This window comes from Malaclemys terrapin, chromosome 1 (assembly GCF_027887155.1).
Source record: "Malaclemys terrapin pileata isolate rMalTer1 chromosome 1, rMalTer1.hap1, whole genome shotgun sequence".
NCBI lineage: Eukaryota > Metazoa > Chordata > Testudines > Emydidae > Malaclemys > Malaclemys terrapin.
Window position 1 is genome coordinate 273,530,778 of NC_071505.1, and position 22,704 is coordinate 273,553,481.

The 22,704-nt window shown below is 39.1% G+C and overlaps 1 protein-coding gene across 2 annotated transcripts in view; it reads left to right on the forward strand.

Moving 5' to 3' along the window:
- Nucleotides 1–22,704, forward strand: part of COL4A2 (collagen type IV alpha 2 chain) — a 227,997-nt gene that overhangs the window by 123,660 nt on the left and 81,633 nt on the right. For both annotated transcript variants that reach the window (XM_054013192.1, XM_054013183.1), the window contains exons 5-11: nt 15,377–15,511; nt 15,602–15,646; nt 18,137–18,253; nt 19,014–19,085; nt 21,332–21,367; nt 21,484–21,546; nt 22,123–22,158. In XM_054013192.1, the coding sequence (XP_053869167.1) occupies nt 15,377–15,511; nt 15,602–15,646; nt 18,137–18,253; nt 19,014–19,085; nt 21,332–21,367; nt 21,484–21,546; nt 22,123–22,158 (504 nt within the window). The remainder of the gene's footprint in view (nt 1–15,376; nt 15,512–15,601; nt 15,647–18,136; nt 18,254–19,013; nt 19,086–21,331; nt 21,368–21,483; nt 21,547–22,122; nt 22,159–22,704) is intronic.

Sequence of the window (22,704 nt, forward strand, 5' to 3'; positions counted from 1 at the left end):
TAGTCAGATTTGTAACATTATGCATGAGGATCTTCCATCTGATATTTGATGCTGAAAACAGGACGTATATCCTTTGCAGTACTCTGAAGAGAGATACTGAATCTAAGGAAGATGACGCTGCATCTGACATAACCAGGTTAAGGGAATGGCAGCTACCAGGCAAAAAGAAAGCTCTTGGATTCAGCTCAAGGATCTTTGCCTAGATGCCACTGTTTCTTCCCTTCACGTTCACGCAATTGTCGTAGCCTTGGTCGCGGCAGTCCTGAAGTTTTATTTTATTCTCATTCAAAATGTTCCTAAACAGTTCTGTTAGGCCTTTTCCAGTAGAGTCATCCATAGACCGGAAACTGATAAAGTGTTCCTTTACTTGGATACAGCCGTCCTCGTTGTCAACAAATCTTACTGTAAATGACATCTTTTCACTGTGACAAATGTCGGGAGTGGAGTCCCTTATTATGGCATAGTACTTTGCTTTGCAAAGCTGCATCAATATGTTACCAAACACCTTCCTTGCCATAGGGTCAATCAATTCATTTTCAATTGTTTGGCTGCAGTAATGGTTTATAGCTTCTTTACAAACTATTTGACATAGGTGCTCGCACCTGACATCGTCATATTTCCCAAGGAGCTCTACCACACTGAGGAAATTACCGTTATATTCAGTGAACAACTTTTCTGACGAGCTCCGGAAAGCCAAATTATTCTTTGCAAGGAAGAGGGTAATTGAGATCAGACGCTCAAGCATGTTCCTCCGGTGCTCGGTTTCTACATTAATAATGTACTGGTTTTCTGCTTCTGTGAATTTATTCAGCTTGATCCTGGACTCAACCTCCATCCATTTGGAATAGGTCATAAAATGGCCTGGTGACTTTTCATGTTGCTTCAGAGCACCAGCTAAGTTATGCCAGTGATTGTATTCAGAAAGCGCAAGCAACCATTTGGTATTCTTGTCAAATATTTTCCAACAAAACCAGAACACTTTGTCACCTGATTTCGAGTAAACTAGCCTATGCTGATTCAGTTTCTCACCATTCTCAAGCACTCTTTCACAGTGTGATTTGAGAAGTGTCACTTCCGCTCATTTACTAGCAATGTCATATTCTCAATTTTGCCTGGCCCGTTCAAAATTGTACGATCCATATCGGCAGAGTTTAGGATCGCCGGCCATAAAACAGGATCTGATGTATCAACTTGTGATGTGTAATTTTTCTCACTGCTGTTTCTGTCATCTTGCAAGGCTGATTCTTCTTTATCGTTTCTCTCCTTTTCATGTGAGCCACAGTCTTCTCTATCATCACTCTCCTTTATGTTGCTAAGAAAACTGGGTGATTCTCCATCACTTTCCTCACATTTCCATTCCTTATCTTCAGGTAAATCTGCTAATTCCTTAGCAATAGGACTTCCATCATTTATGCTTCGCCCCTTAATTTCTTCTGCAGTGAGACTATCACTACCTAAAGCCCAGTCTGTGTTGTCCTGTTTCAGATATTTACCCATCAAATTTGCCCCCTGCTGCAAACTAGATTGCAACTGAGCATTTCACTTCTTATACTGAGCTTCTTTTATAGATTCATCGCTTTCCTATAAGTAATTTGAGTGTCTGATCCATCACCCTCTCCCAGTCCCTATCACTTTTTGTTACAGATTTCCTAGCTACCTCTTGGTCATAAAGCTTTCAACTACTTATAGCATTTCCAATGCCACTGATGCGCAAAGGTGCAACAGTCAATGCCCCTAAGTTTTGTCAGTTATTTTTGTAAATACCTCTCAATTCTACTAGGATAGGTAGACATCTGGTTAAAGGAATGAGTGAACCTGTTCTTCCCAATATGCCTTTAAAGAAACAGCACATTAGAGAGAAATTTTGATAGTCTAATGGTTTAAAATTAATATTCTAATTCCAGTATTCTAATACAGTAGTTTAAAACAGGTTACTAACATTCTCCATTGTATCTTCGTTTTAACTGTCAAAAGACCTTTAAAATTTTTCTTTTCTTTTCTTTTTTTTTGGTTCATATTTTCTGCATATCTAAATTTGGGGGGAGGGTTGGAGCTAGGTGGAAATACCGAAGAACTCCCCAGTCATCTTCATAGTACTGTTTTTCATTAAGATAAATATGTTATATCTTAATGTTGCCGAACTGTTTCTTATTCTTTCATATACCATAGGGGGGTTTTCCCCAGCATCAAGCAAGTGAACTTTTTCCTGTGTAATAACAAACACACACAAATATTTCACATCTGCCCCACATATAAAATACTTACTCAGACATACATGTTTATAAATTCAAGTTGTCACGGTCACAAAAATGCATGAGCTGGACACGTCTGTATAAGTAACCAGTAAAATAATTGGGGAAATAGGATAAACCACCTGTTTGATTCAAATGAATAAACAGTGCTGAAAGGAAACAGGAGTTAGATAGGGGAGAATGGCGTTGTCCAGTGCTTACCATAGTTAGATAATCATGCAACTGTCTTCTGTATGATGCTTCATTAAAATTCTTCCTGACTTGAGTAATCCCCATGGGGCTATGAGAATCTTAATTTTTTGGAATTAGTTCCATTCTTACAATGTATCTAATATGACCATATGTAGAACCTGGAGATAAAATCAGCCAGAATCTCAGGGAAAAAAATATGCAGCCAGCTGGATTTATATTTTTCTCCATAGGATTTGGGTGAATACTTGTTCAGCTACATATTGCATTAAACTGGCACAGCCAGAAACATGTTTTTATGTATTCACAAACAGAATGCTTCTTACAACAAACTGATGCAAACGCTTTTAGGGTTATTGGGCCAAATTCATTTATATTATAACTCTTTGGAGTTACTACACAAATTAAATTAGCCATTGCTTCTATTAGGAAAATAAGTAAAGTCTTTACTCAAAACACTGTTTAAAGAGAATTCTAAATGCTTTTCCAGCTTTGCTTCCCTGTTCTACTGGGTGCTCTTTGTTTCAAATGTTTCCCATCCTGAAAATGTCACAAAACATTTGCATATGTTTAACACTATCCTGAGTTGTCTCAAGTACTTCTGTTGACATCTCCATAAGGAGACACATAACTGTTAATGGCAGAAACACTTAGTGGGGTTGAGACTATCAGATTCATATTAACCAGTCTTCATAACTCTCCCGTCGACATAATTACTCCACCTCAACAAGAGGTGGAAGCTATGTCGGTGGGAAAGCGTCTCCTGACAACATAGCACAGTGTGGACACTGCTTTAAGTTGATGTAACTTACGTCGCTCAGGGGTGTGTTTTTTCACACCTCTGAGGACATAAGTTACATCGATTTAAATGGTAGTGAAGACAAACCCTCGGTGTGATCATCAGTGTGTAACTTTCAGTGGAAAATGTACTGGCAATTTTAAATGCATTAAAAGGCTATTGTGCAGTCAATATTGGTATATCCATATGATGAAGTAAGTCAAGGAGGATGCCTCTTATCTGCTTTAGAGAAGCATGGGTGCTTTACTGGATTGGGTTAGGATCATATAAAAAGATCAGAAAGCAATATCCCAAAGGAGGAAAAATACATAGATAAGCATATATTTTGTAGACTTCACAGAAAAAAAAATATTTCAAATCTATAGATTTCATAAACTGATCATTTTGAGGATCTGAAAGAGGATTTGGAAAGTCAAACATAGTCATATATTGTTTGTAATCCAGATATTGTTGAGGTTCCCATTCTTCAGTCTACCCAAATCTCTCTGTGAACTCATTTTGTATACAAAATGTCTCCTGGGTTTCTTATGTGAATCGCTTTAAAGATCACAAACTTATCCTATTCTCCTGTAGACTCTCTGATACCATAATGATGGGAATAATAATAGAATCACAGGACTGGAAAGAACCTCGAGAGGTCATCTAGTCCAGTCCCCTTCACTCGTGGCAGGACTAAGTATTAACTAGACCAGTGTTTCCCAAACTTGGGACGCCGCTTGTGTAGGGAAAGCCCCTGGCGGGCCCAGCCGGTTTGTTTACCTGCCGTGTCCGCAGGTCCAGCCGATCGCGGCTCCCACTGGCCGCGGTTTGCCGCTCCATGCCAATGGGAGCTGCTGGAAGTGGCGCGGACCAGCAGCCCCCATTGGACTGGAGTGATAAACCCCCGCCAGTGGGAGCTGTGATTGGCTGGACCTGCAGATGCGGCAGGTAAACAAACCGGCCCAGGCCGCCAGGGGCTTTCCCTACACAAGCGGCATCCCAAGTTTGGGAAATACTGATCTAGACCATCCCTGACAGGTGTTTGTCTAACCTGCTCTTAAAAATCTCCAATGATGGAGATTCCACAAACTCCGTAGGCAATTTATTCCAGTGCTTAACCACTCTGACAGTTAGGAAGTTTTTCCTAATGTACAACCTAAACCTCCCTTGCTGCAATTTAAGCCCATTGCTTCTTGTTCTATCCTTAGAGGCTAAGGAGAACAATTTTCCTGCCTCCTCCTTCTAGCAACCTTTTATGTACTTGAAAACTGTTATCATCTCCCCGCTCAGTTTTCTCTTTTCCAGACTAAACAAACCCAATTTTTTCAATCTTCTCTCATAGGTCATGTTTTCTAGACCTTTAATCATTTTTGTCACTATTCTCTGGACTTTCTCCAATTTTTCCACATCTTTCCTGAAATGTGGCACCCAGAACTGGACACAATACTCCAGTTGAGGCCTACTCAGTGTGCAGTAGAGCAGAAGAATTACTTCTTGTGTCTTGTTTACAACACTCCTGCTAATACCTCCCAGAATTATGTTTGCTTTTTTTGCAACAGTGTTACACTGTTGACTCATATTTAGCTTGTGATCCACTATGATCCCCAGATCCCTTTCTGCAGTTCTCCTTCCTAGGCAGTCATTTCCCATTTTGTATGTGTGCAACTGATTGTTCCTTCCTAAGTGCATTTGTCCCTATTGAATTTCATCCTATTTACTTCTGACCATTTCTCCAGTTTGTCTAGATCATTTTGAATTTTAATCCTATCCTCCAAAGCACTTGCAATCCCTCCTAGCTTGGCATCATCCACAAACTTTACAAGTGTACTCACTATGCCATTAAATCACTGATGAGTTTTAAGTACTTACATAAGACTAATCAGAGGCATGATATAAAAGGACACCTACTGTATTTCAATGCTCTTATTTGGTTTTGAATTAAAAAGACAAGAGATTCCCAAACATTTTCATGGTGCAAATCACATCTTTATAGACAGAGAGCCAGATCCTCAAAGGTATTTTGTCGCCTAACTCCCATTGATTTCAAATAGCACTTTAAAATCAGGATGTACAAAAAATATGTTTATAAGTTTTATTGGGTCAGACAGTCCCCTGATAGCAGGTAGGTTTCAGAAGGGCAGAGTGCCAGCTCCATGCTATTGTTAACCATTCCCACTGACCCAATGGAGGCCACCTCATTAGAAGCTGGCTGTGTGAGTGGGGCCTGGGTGTCAGGCCAGAGGGAAGAGAATCTGTTGGGGGACGGACAGCTCTGTCCACATGAACAGGGCTGTAGAGGTTAGAGAACTTCCATACAGACAACCAGGCCTCAGCTTTTCCCCTGAGATCTGTACATGTCCGCGGGTTTGAGGAAATCACTCAAAATACCTTTGCACCACTCATTCTGCACAGGGAGCAGCCTTTTTATCATCTTTCTGAGGGAACAATGGCAGTAAAATTCCATGGGGGGAACCTTATAACAATTCCTGTCCCCTGCACAGGTGATTCTCACATAGGGGACAACTTGGCCTACTACCATATGCTCAGATTAAATCCAAAACCATTCGCGACAAGTGAGAGTTGAATGATCAAAAAACTATTTACAGTTCTGCTAGTGGTTCCCATCACAGAAATAATTACACTTTTGTTCAAACAGAAGAGAAGTATAAGATGGAAAATTTGGCATACAGTAGATTGTGAATTCCTATAGGGGTTTTAATTTTCATATTCACTTATATTCATGTAGTCTAACGAGCTTAACATTTTGGCCAGTTCCAGAGTGTGGAAATTTCAACACTGGATGGTTTTGGCGGAAAAAAAGTGTTCTCACAAATATAAAAAATGAACAGATGTAGCTATTGGTGCTTCCAACGCCCACTGACAAAAAACATCTGTGTTGAACTTCCTGAATTTTTAAGTTCCTGAGAACACTCCTACACAGCACTGAAAAAAAACAAAAAAAACAAAAAAAAAACATTTTAAAACAATTGGCTGGCAGATCACTTTTCAGTTCTATTACTGAATGTTCTAATACAAACAGGTGTTGGTTGTTGTGTTTTCCTTAAGGGCTTAACTAACCAAGCAACAAGTTTATAGTTATTAAAAACCAAACCTCTGGCTGAATTGCCTGACAGGTTATTAATATTTGATCTGGCTTGTCAGAAGCTAAAACTCCTGATCTTGTGAATTCACTGGTCAGGGTATTAATAAAATAAGTGAGAAAATGAAAAATAAATAAATAAAAAGGTTTTGGTGTAGATATTAGCAGACAGAAAAGGATAGAATTTCACGCTGCATCATACATTCCCTGAGTGTCTAGCCTTTCAAATTTTTTCAAAACCCATGTTGAATGAAAAGGGTTTTTTTTCTTTCTATTTTGGAAGCCTACTATATTGTGCTAAAAATGACTGATACATTTATTCTATTTCTATTTCAATATATTCATTCAAGTATATATCACTTTTTAGAGCTTGTGAGCTAAATTCTTCCCTTTAATACATCTCCTCTACTGCCATTTAAACCATGGGAGTTGTAGATGCATCTCCACTTTTATAACACATCCATCATGTTAATATTTGAGTACTTCCAAGGGCAGATTTGGCAAAATGTTTATTAACTTGTTTTCTAAATTAATTTGCTGTTGCATGTCAACTGAACTTTTTTTGAGTAATTTAATCAAATATTAAATGCTAAAATACTAAAATGATAAATGAGTGTTGTAGAAATGTTCTGCAAAACTGGCAGTTAGCTCTTAGGGCATGTCTACACTTCTAAAAAAATGGCTTCTTAACTGTGGTAAGATAAAACCATATTAGCTAACTCGAGTTAAAATAGCAGTGAAGACATGGCAACTTATCTTATAACTCAGACTAGTAGCTCATGTTAAAGCTCATAGGGTAGACAGGGGTTGAGCTAGAGCTGCTAATCTGAGTTAAAACCTGATCTCCTGGGTCTTCATTGCTGTTTTAACCCAAGTTAGATAACCTGAGATAAGAACACATCTTTTTTTTTTTTTTCAGTGTGGAATATCCTTAGTCTGAAGAAGCTTGCTGTATCTATTTAAATGGCAGCAGTGACTCAAATTAAACATTAAGTTTTAGTTATTTATTTGATAAAGACTCAATATTTAGACTGAACATGAAGTCATAATATTTAGATAACCATAAAGGTAAATTATGTCTTCGGTGGGGTTAACCAATGAGTGGACTCTTCGCTGTATGACTGGACTCCCTGTTGCATTACTGTGCCAGATTACACAAATATAAACCAGAGTAGTTACAATGATAGCATTTCTCCTTCCACTCTCACACACAGTATCTGCCTAAACTGGAGGCTATGACAGGGGGCAGTTACAGACCACTTATGCTGGCCCTGCACTGGAGGATTTCCTGTAGAGTATGGAGATTATATCAGGGGGCCAGAATCTGGTCTAGAAGTTTTGCCAGGTATATTAATCTGAAGCCAATAGAAACTGGGCTAAATTGCTATCTGGAAATGCTATAATTTACATTACTCACTGTACTCTAAACAAAAAAGAAAAAACTTTTTAAGTGGTCATAACATTTTCCATCTTATGTTTTTATGCTGAACCATTCCTAACTTCTAAGACAACACTACTGTTTTGCACTACAACTGGTAATGTGTTTGGCACTAATTGACAACTTGGTTTAGTAATCTGATGCATGTTACATTCAGCACTCTTTCTTACAACATAATTTTCATGCATGAGTTTTATGTCATCTGCTCATCCTTAACTGAATAATAATCTTATATACTGTGCCCCATACTCCTAAAGCTTGGTTATTTGAGGTCAAATCTCTGTCTTTTGAAGTCATTGGGAATACTGCCATATACTTCAATAGGATCAACACACCAGGCAGAGCTGGCAATATGCCACAAGAACCTGATTTTAAATTTCTTGAGGGATTTGTGAGTTCTGGGAGCCAAACCCCTTAGTGGTTCTGTAAATAGGAACACTCCCTCCCCATCCTACCTCCCATGAAATACCCTGTTGAAAACTTAGCATGGAAAGCCTCATGGAGTTTTGCCTATCCTGGCCCTTTTCTGTGGGTTTACTGCTGTTTTTGTCCTGGTAAAATTGTTTAGAAAGAGGAGAACCCTACAAAAACACCTCAAAGCATTCCTCCAAATACTTTCATGTATTCTTCAAATAATATATGGAGATATACCTATCTCATAGAGCTGGTAGAGACCCTAAAGGTCATTGAGTCCAGCCCCCTGCCTTCACTAGCAGGACCAAGTACTGATTTTGCCCTAGATCCCCGAGTGGCCCCCTTAAGAATTGAACTCATAACCCTGGGTTTAGCAGGCCAATGCTCAAAGCACTGAGCTATCCCTCCCCCAAATCTTCTGTGATATGAAGAATTTTTAAACTGAATCCTTTGCGTTTTTGACCTATAATTCCAATGTATATGTTCTTGTACCAGCGTTTGATCTTCTAGGGTGACACGACAACTTCCTAGAAGATCAAACAGTTTTGGGAAACATCTCATAAATTAGAGTAAAGCTTGGGAACAGAGAACAGTACAAAGTTTTTAGTTTACTGCCTACAGAAGAGGACTGCGGCTTTCTTAGTTTTGGTAGCGAGCATTCTTTAATAGAGGTTTTTATGAAGATTTAATGTTTATTTCTTCCTTATTCAGAGAAAACATTCTGCGAGCTGAGTCACTGCTCTGGAATTCATGTTAATGTAATTTGGTTTCCACTGTCCCAGGAATAAATGTCCTATGTCTGGATGAAACAGCTGAATGACCAGCAAATTATTACCATACCAATAGGCTAACCTGTGTTCATTTGTGTTATTTTTAAATTTAATTGAATTTATATTTTCTTTATTTCTGGTGTGAAAAAACAGCTTTTTTATTAGATGAGAGGGAAGTCTGTTTTTCAGGAGATAAGGCGGGCTGTGAAATATTCAGACAAATAACCCTCTGTAAAACATCAAAGGGGAATTTAAGAATAGGGAGAGCTGCCTCTGTTCTATTCTTTTAGGCCTACTGCATCTCTCTCAGAACTGCACCTATGTTGTAGAATCAAATGCTGACTTGTTCAAGGTAAGTGTAAAATATTTGCTCCATTTCCATTATCAGACATGCAAGTTAGATCATAGAACACTATCTTTCTGAAAGGCTGGTGACCTACAGCACATGACGTCAGTAGCTGAATCCAGTTTAGCAACAGAATACAACTTAGAGCAATGAGCGTGGGAATACTAATTTTTGCAGGTATTTGATGTGAAGTTTAAAATCAGCTTGCTGCTGGAGAAATAAACAAGATTTTTGCTCCCTGATCTAGAAAGGTGAGCCTTTCCCTTGAAAAAGAAGAAGCCTTAAAAGCAGAACATTTGAGATATAATGGACAAAGACGATCGGTCTGATTGAGCCTGAGTGCCATGGTAAAGGCTTGGCCTCATCAGTTTTGGCAGTAAAAAAAGCTTTCATTTTAACAAAGTCTTTAGCCTGTATGGTTTGGAGTGAAATGAATAAAAGCCAGGCAGTTCTATTTCACAGTTAGCACAGCATTGTTAACTATTTCACAGCTGGTCACTTTAGCAGAAACATCCTACTTCTCCTGCATTCTGGGATTTAGTATCAACACATTTTTGTCACGCTCTAACTTCTTACTAAGACAGTCTCAAAGTTCAAAATTAGGTATGCGTGTTTCCTAAATGTGCACCTTTGTTGTTTATGTACATTGTCAAGAATGATAATAGTGAGTGCCATCTAGTGGCAATTATTGAATTCTCATGCTTGCATTAAAAGTTAACTGAAAATCAAAGCATAGGGGTCTTTTAAAATTAATAGCTATTGCTGTACTGATTATGTAGAAGTAAAAGTTTATGATGATCTAATAAAAGCAAAGTCATTGGTTTTGTTGTTGTTTTGTTTTGTGCCTAGATATGTTTTCTCCTCAATGGTTGACATTATTAACAGTTGAGTGTGATTCACCATGAGTACGGTACTTAAATTTAATTTTCTGGTGGAGTTTTACTAAATCTTATATTGTTTGACCTTCTGGCAGCAGGGGCTGCAAAAGTGGTGGTGGTTTTAAAATCATGCTAAAACTAAACTTCCGGTAGTTGAGACATGCCTAAAATAATTTTCCAATAAATGAGCTATTTAGTATACTCTTTAATCCAGAGCTATGAATTCCAGATGGGAACATTTTTGATTGCATATTCATTTTTTTGTTGTTTTGTGCTTTACAAAATATCTGGTTAATTCCGTTGTGAGGTATAATTTCTTACAGAGAGAACTATTATACCTAGGGTAACTAGTGTAGAATTTAATGCATTTGTGATCCTAGGTCATAATAGTGTAATGCCCTCTTCTGGGTCACCATAAGTGCTGTGGTGACACAGTCCCACCGAGTACCTGACAATGTGTCCAGCATAACACACAATCAAAGGCAAGCACTACAGGTGCTTTCTAAACCTGCCCTAGTGCTTGGTGTGTTCCTAGTAACCACTGATGTGTGTGTGTGTAATATAAAAACAAGTTTTTAGTAAAGCTGAGAGGAAAGAAAAAGTGCACACATATACCCCTGGTGTGCAAGGATTGTGATGCAAAAAAAATGTGAGTTATTTCCTACACTGAGAATCCCAAAGAGGAAAGACCGTTAGGGCTCAGGCCTCTTGTGCCTGGAATTGACTATCCAGTGACTGGGCATTGTCTGTTGTTCTTTCTGAGACCCTTACATTACATCTTTCCCTCTAGCTAGCGGTGTCCATAGTTATCCAGCACCACACTTAAGGGCTCCTCCTGAAAGGGTGACTATCAAATTGGCTGGTCCAGAAGATTACTTCTAGCTCCCCTCTCTGGTGGAGGCTACTCCAAAGCTGAAACAGTCTGTAAACTTATAGCCTGGTTTCTCCTGTTAGTGCTTTACTTTTGACAAAGTAAATGAACAACAGAGGTGCACATTTACGGAATACTTGTAACAGCTTATCAAGGACCTAAATTTGTAAGTATATGACCTTGCATCAATGTAATTTTAATTGTCTGACAGGCTGATCTTCCTAGTCTTGGCCCCTTCTGAACTGCTCTCTGATTTCAGAGATGTTCTACTTCTGATCTCCTCTGTCCCTTCCTACCAGTGGCTTTCTACTAGCTCTGCTAGAACTGGTTTGCAGTGCAGCTTCTCCTTCATGCACCCACTGGGATGCTCTTTCCTGAATTAGCCTTCATCACTCTGACACTGCTTGTTTTCTTAATGACCCTTTCTATTCCCACTCCTAGTGAATGGCTTCCTATCATGCTTGTTTTCTCCCCCTCCCTGGTGAACCAGCTGTCAAACCACTACTAGCATTAGATCTAGGAGTTCCCTACCATTTCCTTCTCCCAGCCATCCTCCTTACAGTTCTTATGAAAGATTGTTTTTCCCTCAACATTTCCAAGTCCCACCTGACTGTCTATCTTGGCAAGACTAAGGTCTCAGATAAGCACCAAGGAACTGGTGGGATGCCTTTACATGTAGTCAGTATCACAGGAAGCGAGATTTCTCTTCCACAAGTGACCCTTTAAAAAGTTCAGGGCATTAACCTGGTCTCTTCTCTCCCACCCTAGAATGACCTATGACTGCAAGGTAATTCTGTTGTGGGGAAGAATGAGTCATCAGATTCACTACACTGGCTTTATACCAGAAAGTGTTAAAGAATAGACTTACAATGAAGTATGATGGAGTATGTTGTCAAGTATGGTGAAGCTATGGCAACTATTCTAATTCTATGTGATTACTGCTCATTGTTAGTTAAGTGCCTCCTTCTCCTCACCCACATGCTGTCCTGCTTATTTGTCTCCTCCATGTATGACATCTTGTCTTTAGGGTTATAACCTCTTTTGGAGCAGAGATTGTCATTTATATATTTGGACAACACCTAGCACAATGGGGCCTCAACTTGGTTGGCCTCTAGTCAGTACCACAACGTAAATGTTTAATAATAATCATAACTATTCCTTTGTTTAACTTTTTAAATTTAGCAGTGGGGAAAGAAAGCTTCAAAACATGAGCTCTCTTCTTCTTGAGTGGTCCTAAAAGAATTGGAGGTTAAAAAATGTCTAAAGCTTATGGATATGCAATATAACTTTGGAAGTCTGTTCAGTCTTTTCATAATTCTCTGGGGCTTAATTACGGAATGTCAAGTTATCACTAAATTAAATCACACCCCTGAGAGCACTTTCTTTCATGTACCTCATTTACTGAACAGGCACCAATTTGCGTCAGACATTGCAAACATTTTCTGGGAAGAATTCCTCTAGGCTTCCTAGAATTTCTGACCTTTGCTCCTTACTGTAAATAGATTCTGCACATGCCCGAGTTGGACAATTTAATTGTGTGAGACCTCTTCCAGTTATTTTAAGTCATGGGAAGAACACAGCAGGAATTGCCTACTTAAGGAATGTATCCTGTCATTGATGACTGTGGGCATGTCTCCACATTCCTGATCCTAGAGCCCACCCTCCTTGTGTGCTCTATTAGTTATTCTGCTGTCTGTAGATAGAGACACACTCGGGGCAGGTAGGAGTGAGCAGGATGAGGAATTGAGCTGTCTCTTGCTCAGATATTTGTTGGTCCCTTTGTCCATCTGAGCATCTCCCTCATTTTTGCCAGTGAAGTATCTGGCCCTTAACTTATATGTGTATTTGTTCCTATTTAATATGCTGACACAAAAGAAAGATTCACCTCCCATAGCCAAATAATCCCAGTTTTGCTTCGCTGATAAAGCAGACTTGCTCTAAACAGCAGGACATTGCATTACATTCTTGTTGAGTTTTATGTATAGGATGGAAGCTGTTTTACTATGACAATTTAAATATTTAGATCCATTGTATCCTTTGGCACCACTCCTAAGTAATCGGTTCTGTTAGATTAATTGAAACAGGATAGAAAATGAGGTGCAAGAGATCCATACTGGTGATTAGATCCAGAGGAATAAAGTGTAATCCAGCTGTAAACCATCTCATTCCTGGCCCCTTTCCAAGCAGAAATTGTACTGAATTTTGCAGATGGTTTCATTATGTCAGCTCCTCAATATGGTCTGGGCTGAAATAACATAATGGATTTCCTGTAGGGAATTTAGGTTAGATATTAGGAAAAGGCTTTTAATTGAAAGGATAGTTAAGTACTAGAATAGGTTATCAAGGCATGCTGTAGAATCCCCATCTTTGGAGGTTTTTAAGAACAGGTAAGACAAACACCTCTCAGGGATGGTCTCATATTTGGTCCTGCCTTAGCACAGGGGGATGGATTAAATGACCTCTCGTGCTCCCTTCCAGCCCTACATTTCTATGATTCTGTGTACAAATCACACTCAGATTTAGGGGTGAAAAAGCCAGTGCTTTAGCCACAAAACCTACCTACATGGTGATTTTTTTTTTCTGAATAAGCCATAGTAGAAGGGAAAAGCCTAACTTGGGTCTTGGTTAATAATTGTGAACAAAGTGAAAACAAAGAAATATGGAATATCGAAGAATAATCATTTATGATTGATCATTTTTATACCACAAGCATATATCATATTTTGGTTGGGAGTGTTGTTTCTGTTTATGTTATTAAAGCCACTGGAGTGTTTCTCTGAAGGGCTACAATAGACAGAATGTAGTTATGAACAGAATGAAAATGAAAAAAGAAAATTTGTGAAGTATGTCACACAAGTCACAAGACAGAGCCCATGGTGTAAAATAAAAATAAACCAAGAGATTGTCTAAAACTCAACCGCATATTGTTAAGCATCTTGACTACTTTCTCGATCCAAGAAAGTGATCCAGGATCAGTTTTGTTTCTTTTCCTTTCTCTAGCCCAGTGGCATTAAGTGAAAATGGCACCAATATTCTTCACAGGACCAAAAGATTGGAATATTTGATGTATTATAACCTTATGTATTTTATCTATTTTGGAAGGGGAAATAGTTTCAAAGAAGTGAGATGGGGAATATGTGATGGATCTCTATTATACTAATAATTTCATTCCGTTTGTACACACTTGTGTATATGTTAGTTGTGTGGTTTGTAAGATGCCTTGCTGCAGTGCCTAATTTGTGCCAGGGCTTTCCAAGGCTGAGCCCCAGCATCTCTAGGTTTGGCAGTTCATAGCACTGGCACCTCTGGGCTTGCTGCATCAGTTATGAATGTAAAAAAATGGCTAGAGCCCCGGCACCTAATTGCTTGAGCCCCAGCTCAGTTTCATTACAAATTAAGCACTGCCATTCTGGATGGCCAGTCATCCTGATTAAGCAGATTTCCCAGTTAAAAGAAGATTGTTGTTAATTATTATATGTTAAGTGCACAGCAGTAGTCCCTAAGAAGCCATTTTATATTTGGAATGGTTCTCAAAATGCTGTATGTCACTAATCTCCAACCTGCTGATTCACTTGACTAAGTCTCAAAGAGATCTTTTTCCCGCAATTTGAATTGAAATGTAATAGAAGAGTACAGCGCTAGTTGGGTTTTGTTGATCCTTGTGATTCTGCCAGCCTCAAGAGAATGAATTTTAAGCAAAGTTTGAAGTGGCCTGAATGGCATCATTAATGCTGTTTTGCTGAACCAACACCAGAAGAGATTTTTTAGGACAGAGAAGCCTTTGATCAACTCTTCAACCTATGTGATTACCATTCCCTAGTTGAGTACCTATTCCTATATGAATCCCATCTAATCATCTTCAAGCATCATAATTAAGGGGAATTACAATCCCAAAGAAACAGAAATTCCTGCTGTTAAGTATCTAGCTCAGTTTGGGAAAAACATACCAATTAAGTGGATTTCACAATTAAGTATATCTCAATTACTTGGAGTGCAGTGTAATTGCATCTGCTTTGGGCCTGGCTCAACAGAAACCAGCTGTTTATTCTGCAGATAACATTCTTTTCATAGCATAACAGTGAATATTCTAGGATGAGTGCTGTTTTATTTTAAAGCATTTGCTTTGTCATACGCAATACAGTCGCCTGTTGTGTAGCTTCTATGTGTGTTGCTGTCATATGGTGTTCACCAAAGAACCCAGCCTGCCAGAGTAAGAAGAGCTGAAAGGGTTTTTTTCATCTGCTTAAGGGGATGGGAAGATTCCATTATAATAGAGCTGAATTGGTGATCCCTGTGTATTACAATCATTCCTGAAGAAATGCTTTTATTGCTTTCCTCAGGGTCAACCAGGACTACTTGGACCTCAGGGATTCTCTGGACCACCAGGATTAATGGGTAGCCCAGGTTTAGAAGGTCACAAAGGTCACAAAGGTGAAAGAGGGCGACCTGGAGTAACTGGACCAAAAGGAGAAGTGGTAATTTCAAAGCTTCACATATTTCATGTAACATCTAAAGAAGAAAATAGTGGGATAATTCTTTGCTTTAATTGTGTTGTCTCATTTTAGGGGCTAACAGGAGTAACGGGTTTCCCTGGTGCAGATGGTGTTCCTGTAAGTAGTCACTCATTTAATACATTAGAGATCAAGGATTACTGAGAGTTGTTTACCATTCACCAGGGCCGGCTCCAGGCACCAGCTTAACAAGCAGGTGCTTGGGGCGGCCAAGGGAGAGGGGCGACACCTGCGGCAATTCGGGGGCGACTGGTCCCTCACTCCCTCTGGGAGCGAAGGACCTGCCGCTGAACTGCTGCCGCCAATCGTGGCTTTTTTTTTTTTTTTTTTTTTTTTTTTCCCGCTTGGGGCGGCAGAAATGCTGGAGCCGGCCCTGCCATTCACTGTAAACATTTTAGATTGGACTGAAATTACCCTACTAAATTAAAATCCTTATGTCAAATTCTGTCCTCAGTTACATGCAGGCAACCCAACTCAAGTCAGTCAGACTTGTTAAAATAAATGCAGTTACAGACATGTTGCTGAGAAGAAAACTCTGCCTCGTCTATCATCATCTCAGATAATTAGGATTCAGTTGCTTCCCCTCATAGAGAAACCCACAAAAAGGGCTAAAGAGGAGGACATCTGTAGTGTGTCTATGGGGGTTGCTGAGCTAAGCATGCTCTTCTGCACAAGAGAGGTGTGATCCATGTACTTAGCCTCCCCTCATCATGCAGTGGAGGGGGACAAAATCAGTCCTTTGTTATTTCATGCTTGTAAAGTGCTTTGAAAATGTCAGTGGTTATAAGGATGCTGAGTGGTTATTAATTTTAGTTATTATGTTGTGAGTGACACAATCTTAAAATCTTTCATAGGTATTTCAATATTGTAGAACTTTGAATAAATTGTCATGGTCTATGTAACAAACCATTGAAAAGTTCCAATATGAAAACCATAGTCCATTCATGGGAAAGAGTTCAAAATGCAGCTTACTCTACTTTACATCTTGTGGCATAAAATAATAAACAAGGAAATCTGAGTCACAAGAATCTCTGGACAGATTTCCCAGGACTTCCTTTGCAGTGCGCTCTGACATCAGGGACTTTCTCCACCACCCACACATGCACATCCACATCCACTCTCCTCTCACCCTCTTTGCTTCCAGCAATGTTCCAAATCTAGTTTTAGAGGAGTCTCTCTCTCACTCACATTCTTTCTTCCTCTTCTCTCTGAAAACCAAACACGGAAAGACTTCTTCCCCTCCACAGTGGAAACACTGCAGCCAAGGGTCCTTATCAGTCCATGCATACAACTTTCACTGACTTCAGTCGGGTTTGCATACACACAGCTGATGTCTGTGCAAGAGGAGGGTGGTGTTCTGGATACAAGAAAATGGGGCTGTATTGGGACACTTGCCTGCAGCGAGTCTTAGATAGCTCCACCTCTTTCCTCCAACCTGCACTCTCAGTGTATCCTGCCTCCCCCTGCTGTTGTTTCCAAACCAGCTGCCTCAGGCCAGGAACCAATGGTGACTATCTGGAAGTAAATAGGAATTCACGTGAACCCAAGAGTGGCTCAGTGCAGAGATGTGAGGCCGATGGCCAAGAAGAGGGAGATGAGGGTCATGAGGCTGATGAGGAGCGGGGGAATGCTGGTGCTTAGTGGGGGCAGGCAAGCAATAAGGAGTTTTCTTTCTGTTCAGATGAGGGAACAGGAGTGGAAAGGCAAACACAGCTCCAGCGGGTGGAGACGGGAGAAGAAAGATGGGTTTCTGAGTATATTTGGCTCCTATCTTTCTTGTTGCAGTCTTTCATAGAGTAGAGAGCTGCTCAAAGCAAGTACATGATTGCTCTGATTCTCTTTAAAAAGAAGAACAGGAGTACTTGTGGCACCTTAGAGACTAACAAATTTATTAGAGCATAAGCTTTTGTGGACTACAGCCCACTACTCTGAAACTGATTCTCTTTGACATTGATGAAAATCAGGAGTAAATAATGGCAGTGAAATTAATGGAATTACAGTGGAGTACGTCCAGTTTAAGGGAGAGCTGAATCACGGCCAACTTTTCTCTCCCTTCCAACACCCCACGAGGCTGATAGTGTTACTTCCACCATGCCACATACCCCTTTGACTTGAGCTGCTTATTTTTCCCTCTCCATGTGAATGCCACAGCTGCATCATGACACCCAGCCCTGCTCCAAAACAATTGCTATGTTTTTTTCCCCAGAATGGAAGCTGTTCAAAGCCAGCAAGAAACCCTTCTTCCCAGTCTTTTACGCTGAGATACTGATTTCTGCAATAATCCCAGGCTCTGATACTCCCCGTATAAGAGCCATTAGCTGGTTTAGCTCTCTGTTTAACAGAAAGTGCATTGAGCATAGCTTTCTTACCCTTTCCTTTGCCTTTGACTTCTTTCATGCTGTCTGGGGCATCTGGTTCAAGCTGCAGCTATATATAAAAAAGCACTGTCTGTTTCTTTCTTTGAAAATTGTAGTTTCCCATGGATCTAAGCCTTGGGCTGATTATGAGAATGTTTAAAAACTATATGAGCACTGGAAAATGAAAACTAGGAACAGATGGATAGATAAACACATTTTTTATTCTCCACAGGGTCATCCTGGGCAGTCAGGATCAAGGGGGAAACCAGGTCATGATGGCTGCAACGGGACCAGAGGTGATGCTGGTGAAAAAGGAAGTCAGGGGCCCAGCGGTCAACCTGGTTCCTTTGTAAGTAGCTGAATGAATGAACTTAAATTCATCATTTTGATTAATTTAACTGTAGTATTCTCAGGACCAAAATGGAAAAATCTTTAAGCGGGACTCCTTATCCACTCTGTGTTTATCTCACGTTTTAATTATTTTTTCCAATGAGTTTTAGTAGAGCTTTTGGTTTTTGACCCTCTAATTATCCACAGAACACTCCACTTACAGGGGATGACCTAACACAATACCCACAGAAGTTAGTCATGAAAAACTATAACATTCATTAAGATCTGGAGGATCTACTCAAAACCCTCTCCATCATATAAGTCCCACAGCGAGGTGGTTTGAGGGAACCACAAGGTGGCCTGTATCCACCAAATAGTAGCATTCATAAAAATAAATAAAAATTTTGAGGAAATTTTTTCACAATTTTCACAAACTGTTCATGATTTGGATCTAGTGGCTTTACCAACCCACATAAGAAGCATGGCAGGACTGCAGTCATTATTCCAGCCCACATAACTGGACTAAGCTGAGGTCCCACAACCTAATTCTTAATTAAGGGCAGATTTCTTTGCCTCCTTCCTGCACAATTCACCCATATGATCCTGATGGTTTCAACTTTGTACATGTAACATGAATTTCCACCATTAGACATAGTCACTGTTCACACACTGTAGTGTGCATATACATATGAAATTGCTGTCAGATATACTTCACAACTTTAAATATATAAATAGTCATAGATGTGAAAATCCTTTTTCTTTTTGTTTTATCAATTTAGGGAATCCAAGGACCAAAAGGTCAGAAGGGGGAACCTTTTGTAATGACTCCTGAGCTAGCAAGCAAATTCAGGGTATGTATCTATCACTTGTGAATTGATGAGCTCTCATGTTCAGCGTCTCTTGAATTTGGTAGAGGGGTGGGTTTTTTCCATCTTTAAGCCACATTTCTGATTTTTCTACATGCCTTTTGCAACAGGGCTGTTACTTTTCACTCTCCTGAGTATTTTTCACAATTTTCACAAACAGTTCATTATTTGGATCTAGTGGCTTTACCAACCCACATAGCAGCATGGCGGGACTGCAGTCATTATTCCAGCCCACATAACTGGACTATGCTGAGTTCCCACAACCTAATTCTTAATTAAGGGCAGATTTAAGGTATTATTACCCCTAGCTGACTTCCAGGAAAGAGGGACCTTTCCAATTTCTTCATAACAAAGAACCTCCAGCTACATGTTGACTATGGGTGTGCTGGAAATCTCCCACAGTCTTCTCATTTTGGAAACATTTCCAATGTAGTATTTAAAATGTGATGTGTGCAAGCATTATAGCAGAAATGGTGTCCAGTGCCTTCAGGGGGTTACTTTAAAGTTTTGTAACTTTAATGTGTGTCATTCACAGCAGCATAATTCCTTTTCCAGAGTATTGAATACAAGTATATTTTTTGGTCTCCTTTTCCACATAATTTTCATGTGATCTGCAGGAGTTGAGCTGACTTGTAATATAAGTGTATATAACATAAGTATATATATTATAAGTATATATAGATTCTGATATAACTGTATAAGAGCTAAATATTATTAAAATAGATTCTTGATATCAGCTGTACCTACCTCAGACAAATCTATTTGTGTGAGTGTGTGTGTATCTATATGTGAAAAATATAAACGTTTTATAGTTTTAAAGTATTAGATAATTATAAGTGGTTAGATAATTTACAATGTAATATATGTACGTTACCATTTATGGCCCAGATTCTGAGGTGGGTCCAGACTGGGCTTAACACAGTTCAGAAGGGGCTGTACAAAAGGAGTTTTTCACCTGCTTTGTGGTTCCTGGATTCTGGGAACAGTCTTGTCCCCACTGTAAATTAGATCAGCATTCAGGAGCTTTAACTTACCTCCAGCTGCTCACAACCTAAACAGGCTGTTCCAACAGCCAGGAATAGCCTGAGTCCAGAAGCACCTGGCCATGCCTTCTCTCCCACAGTTGGAAGAAGGGTCACATAGATACAATATACTAGCTCTGCATTATCTGGGGGTTTGCCTTGTGCAAGCAGAATTCCCAGATAGGTGGATAAGCTATATTTCTGGCTGCTTTGTACCAATGGAGCATCACAAAACAGCCAAAGCAGGGGATAGAATCTGATGCTAGATTTTTATTTTCTTCTTTTTCTGTGTGGAAAAGATTAGCAAAACGTGTTGTGCCAATGATAAGATGCCAACATTTTTAGGTAACCAGCGGTTTATTATTTTTGATAATACATTAATAAATATCTTGTATTTTTCAATCAGATAATATTCTTTTCCTTCTAGAATAATTTTGAAATCTAATAATAGTGCTAATAATTAATCATTTGTATTAGTTCATTTCGAGTATCTGATACCCAACAGTTAGATAATGATAGCCGTACACTGTTAGGTTTTACCTTGCTCCATAAATCGTCCCACTAGCTTCAGTGAAGATATTTGTGTAGTAAGGAGCTGTTCAAAATGAGTAAGAGTATGTGAACTGTTGTCCCAAAATGTTTTTGGATCAAATTTCCAAAAATATTTCAACATGTTCTACAGTCAAAAATGTGGTTTCTAAAACAGTATGCTCCAAATGTTTTCTGTGTTTTAAAAATGGAAATGTTCAAAGAAACAATCATTTGGTACTGTAATTTTAAATGCAATCTATTGAGAGAGTCCTCATTTAACTAGTTTGTTTCAATTCAGGATACATACATATCCTTGTTAGACATCATCTAAATTTATAAACTGAGATTTGCAAAGGAAGTTAGGCATTCAATTCCCATTTCATTTCAATGAAATTTGGGTGCTTAACTCCCTTAGCCACGTTTTGAAAATCCCAGTCATAATATATATAACTGTACTGTACATAGAAAGTATACAATTAACATGTAATAAAATTGAACTGATTTTCTATATCAATATTTATATTTATCTTTATTTAAAGTGTTTGTGTCATGTTTTTATGCTACGTTCTGATTATTATGACTGAAGGAATGCCTTTTTAAAATCCCTGAGCTAGAAGATGTATCGTTAGTGTCGTATATAGTACTTACTGTATCTTTAACTATTTTTGTCTTCTTTAGGGAGAGCCTGGTGAGCAGGGATTGTTGGGCTTTCCAGTAAGTTGCTGTTCACCAAATGTGATGATTTATCAATATGTTAATAATAGCAGCTACCAAAACAACATCCATTATTGGTTTGTTTCATTTTTTTAAGTCATTTTTGGCATTTCTAGGGACCTCAAGGTGCTCGTGGTGTTGTGGGTTTAATTGGTCCAACAGGAGATCCAGGAAAACCAGTAAGTATTTTTAAAATATGTACTCTATGAAATTAACCTGACATAAGTATCATGCTAGCAGGACCTCTTTTTTTGTACACTAGGAGCTAGTAGTTGTACATTAGCTAACAGGTTTAAGTACGACAACTAGGTGTTCTTAAAACCAAAGAGGGGATTATATTTTGAAAGTGAAAGGCAGTATGTGACACTAATTCTCCAGGGATCAGCATTGCAAAAAAGAATAAAGACCTTTCAGCATGTATCACCTGTATTATTGCAATTATATTGTCTGGTGAAAACCACAAGTTCCTATTGAACTACAGCAGTAACTCCACTGGCTCCAAGTAATTAGCAGCCTCGTATCCCATTAGAGCCAGGAAGATGATCAAATGCGCTAAGCTAGCATGTTTCAATATCATACAGTACAATAAATATAGTTAATATATTAAGTATTGTTGACTGAATGCCAAATGAATACAGTACATTCTGAATGTATCCTTATGTTTCACATGTAAAGTGTTTGATGTTCTCAAAATAGTATTAATAGAAAAGGCACTAATGAGAGGTAATTTACTCTCCACAATTGTATTTGTACAGGGACCAAAAGGGCCACCGGGTTTCCCAGGACCACAAGTAAGTCTTTCTCTGAAGAGCTGTCCTCACATATTTCATTTTGGGTTCATAGGGTCTGATCCAAGTCAGTGGACAGATATCACTGACTTGAGTTGGTGTGCTAAGTCAAGCCTTTAATTATTACAGAGAGACGAGGTGAGTGAGGTAATATCTTTTATTGGACCAACTTCTGTTGGTGAGAGAAAAGCTTTCGAGCTACACAGAGCTCTTCTTCAGGTCTGCAGACTATAGTGATTACAGACATACCTAGTAAACTGAAGATGTTTTGAGTTGTGAAGCCTGGGGAGGAAGGTTGAGTTCCAGCCTCCGTGCAACTTCAAAGCGTTGTCTACGCAACTATTTTTAAAGCACTAGTGTGGACCAACTAGCTTGATCTGGGAGACTCATTCCCACTCACTCCAAAAAGATCTGTAGACATACCTTTTAAATCAACCTTGCACTGGGAAAATCTTCCCTGGGGTGGTTAAACCTGCTTTAAAGCCAGATTACACTGCTGGTGTGGGCACAGCAGTCTCCCCAGATCAAAGAATCTGTCCATATATCTCA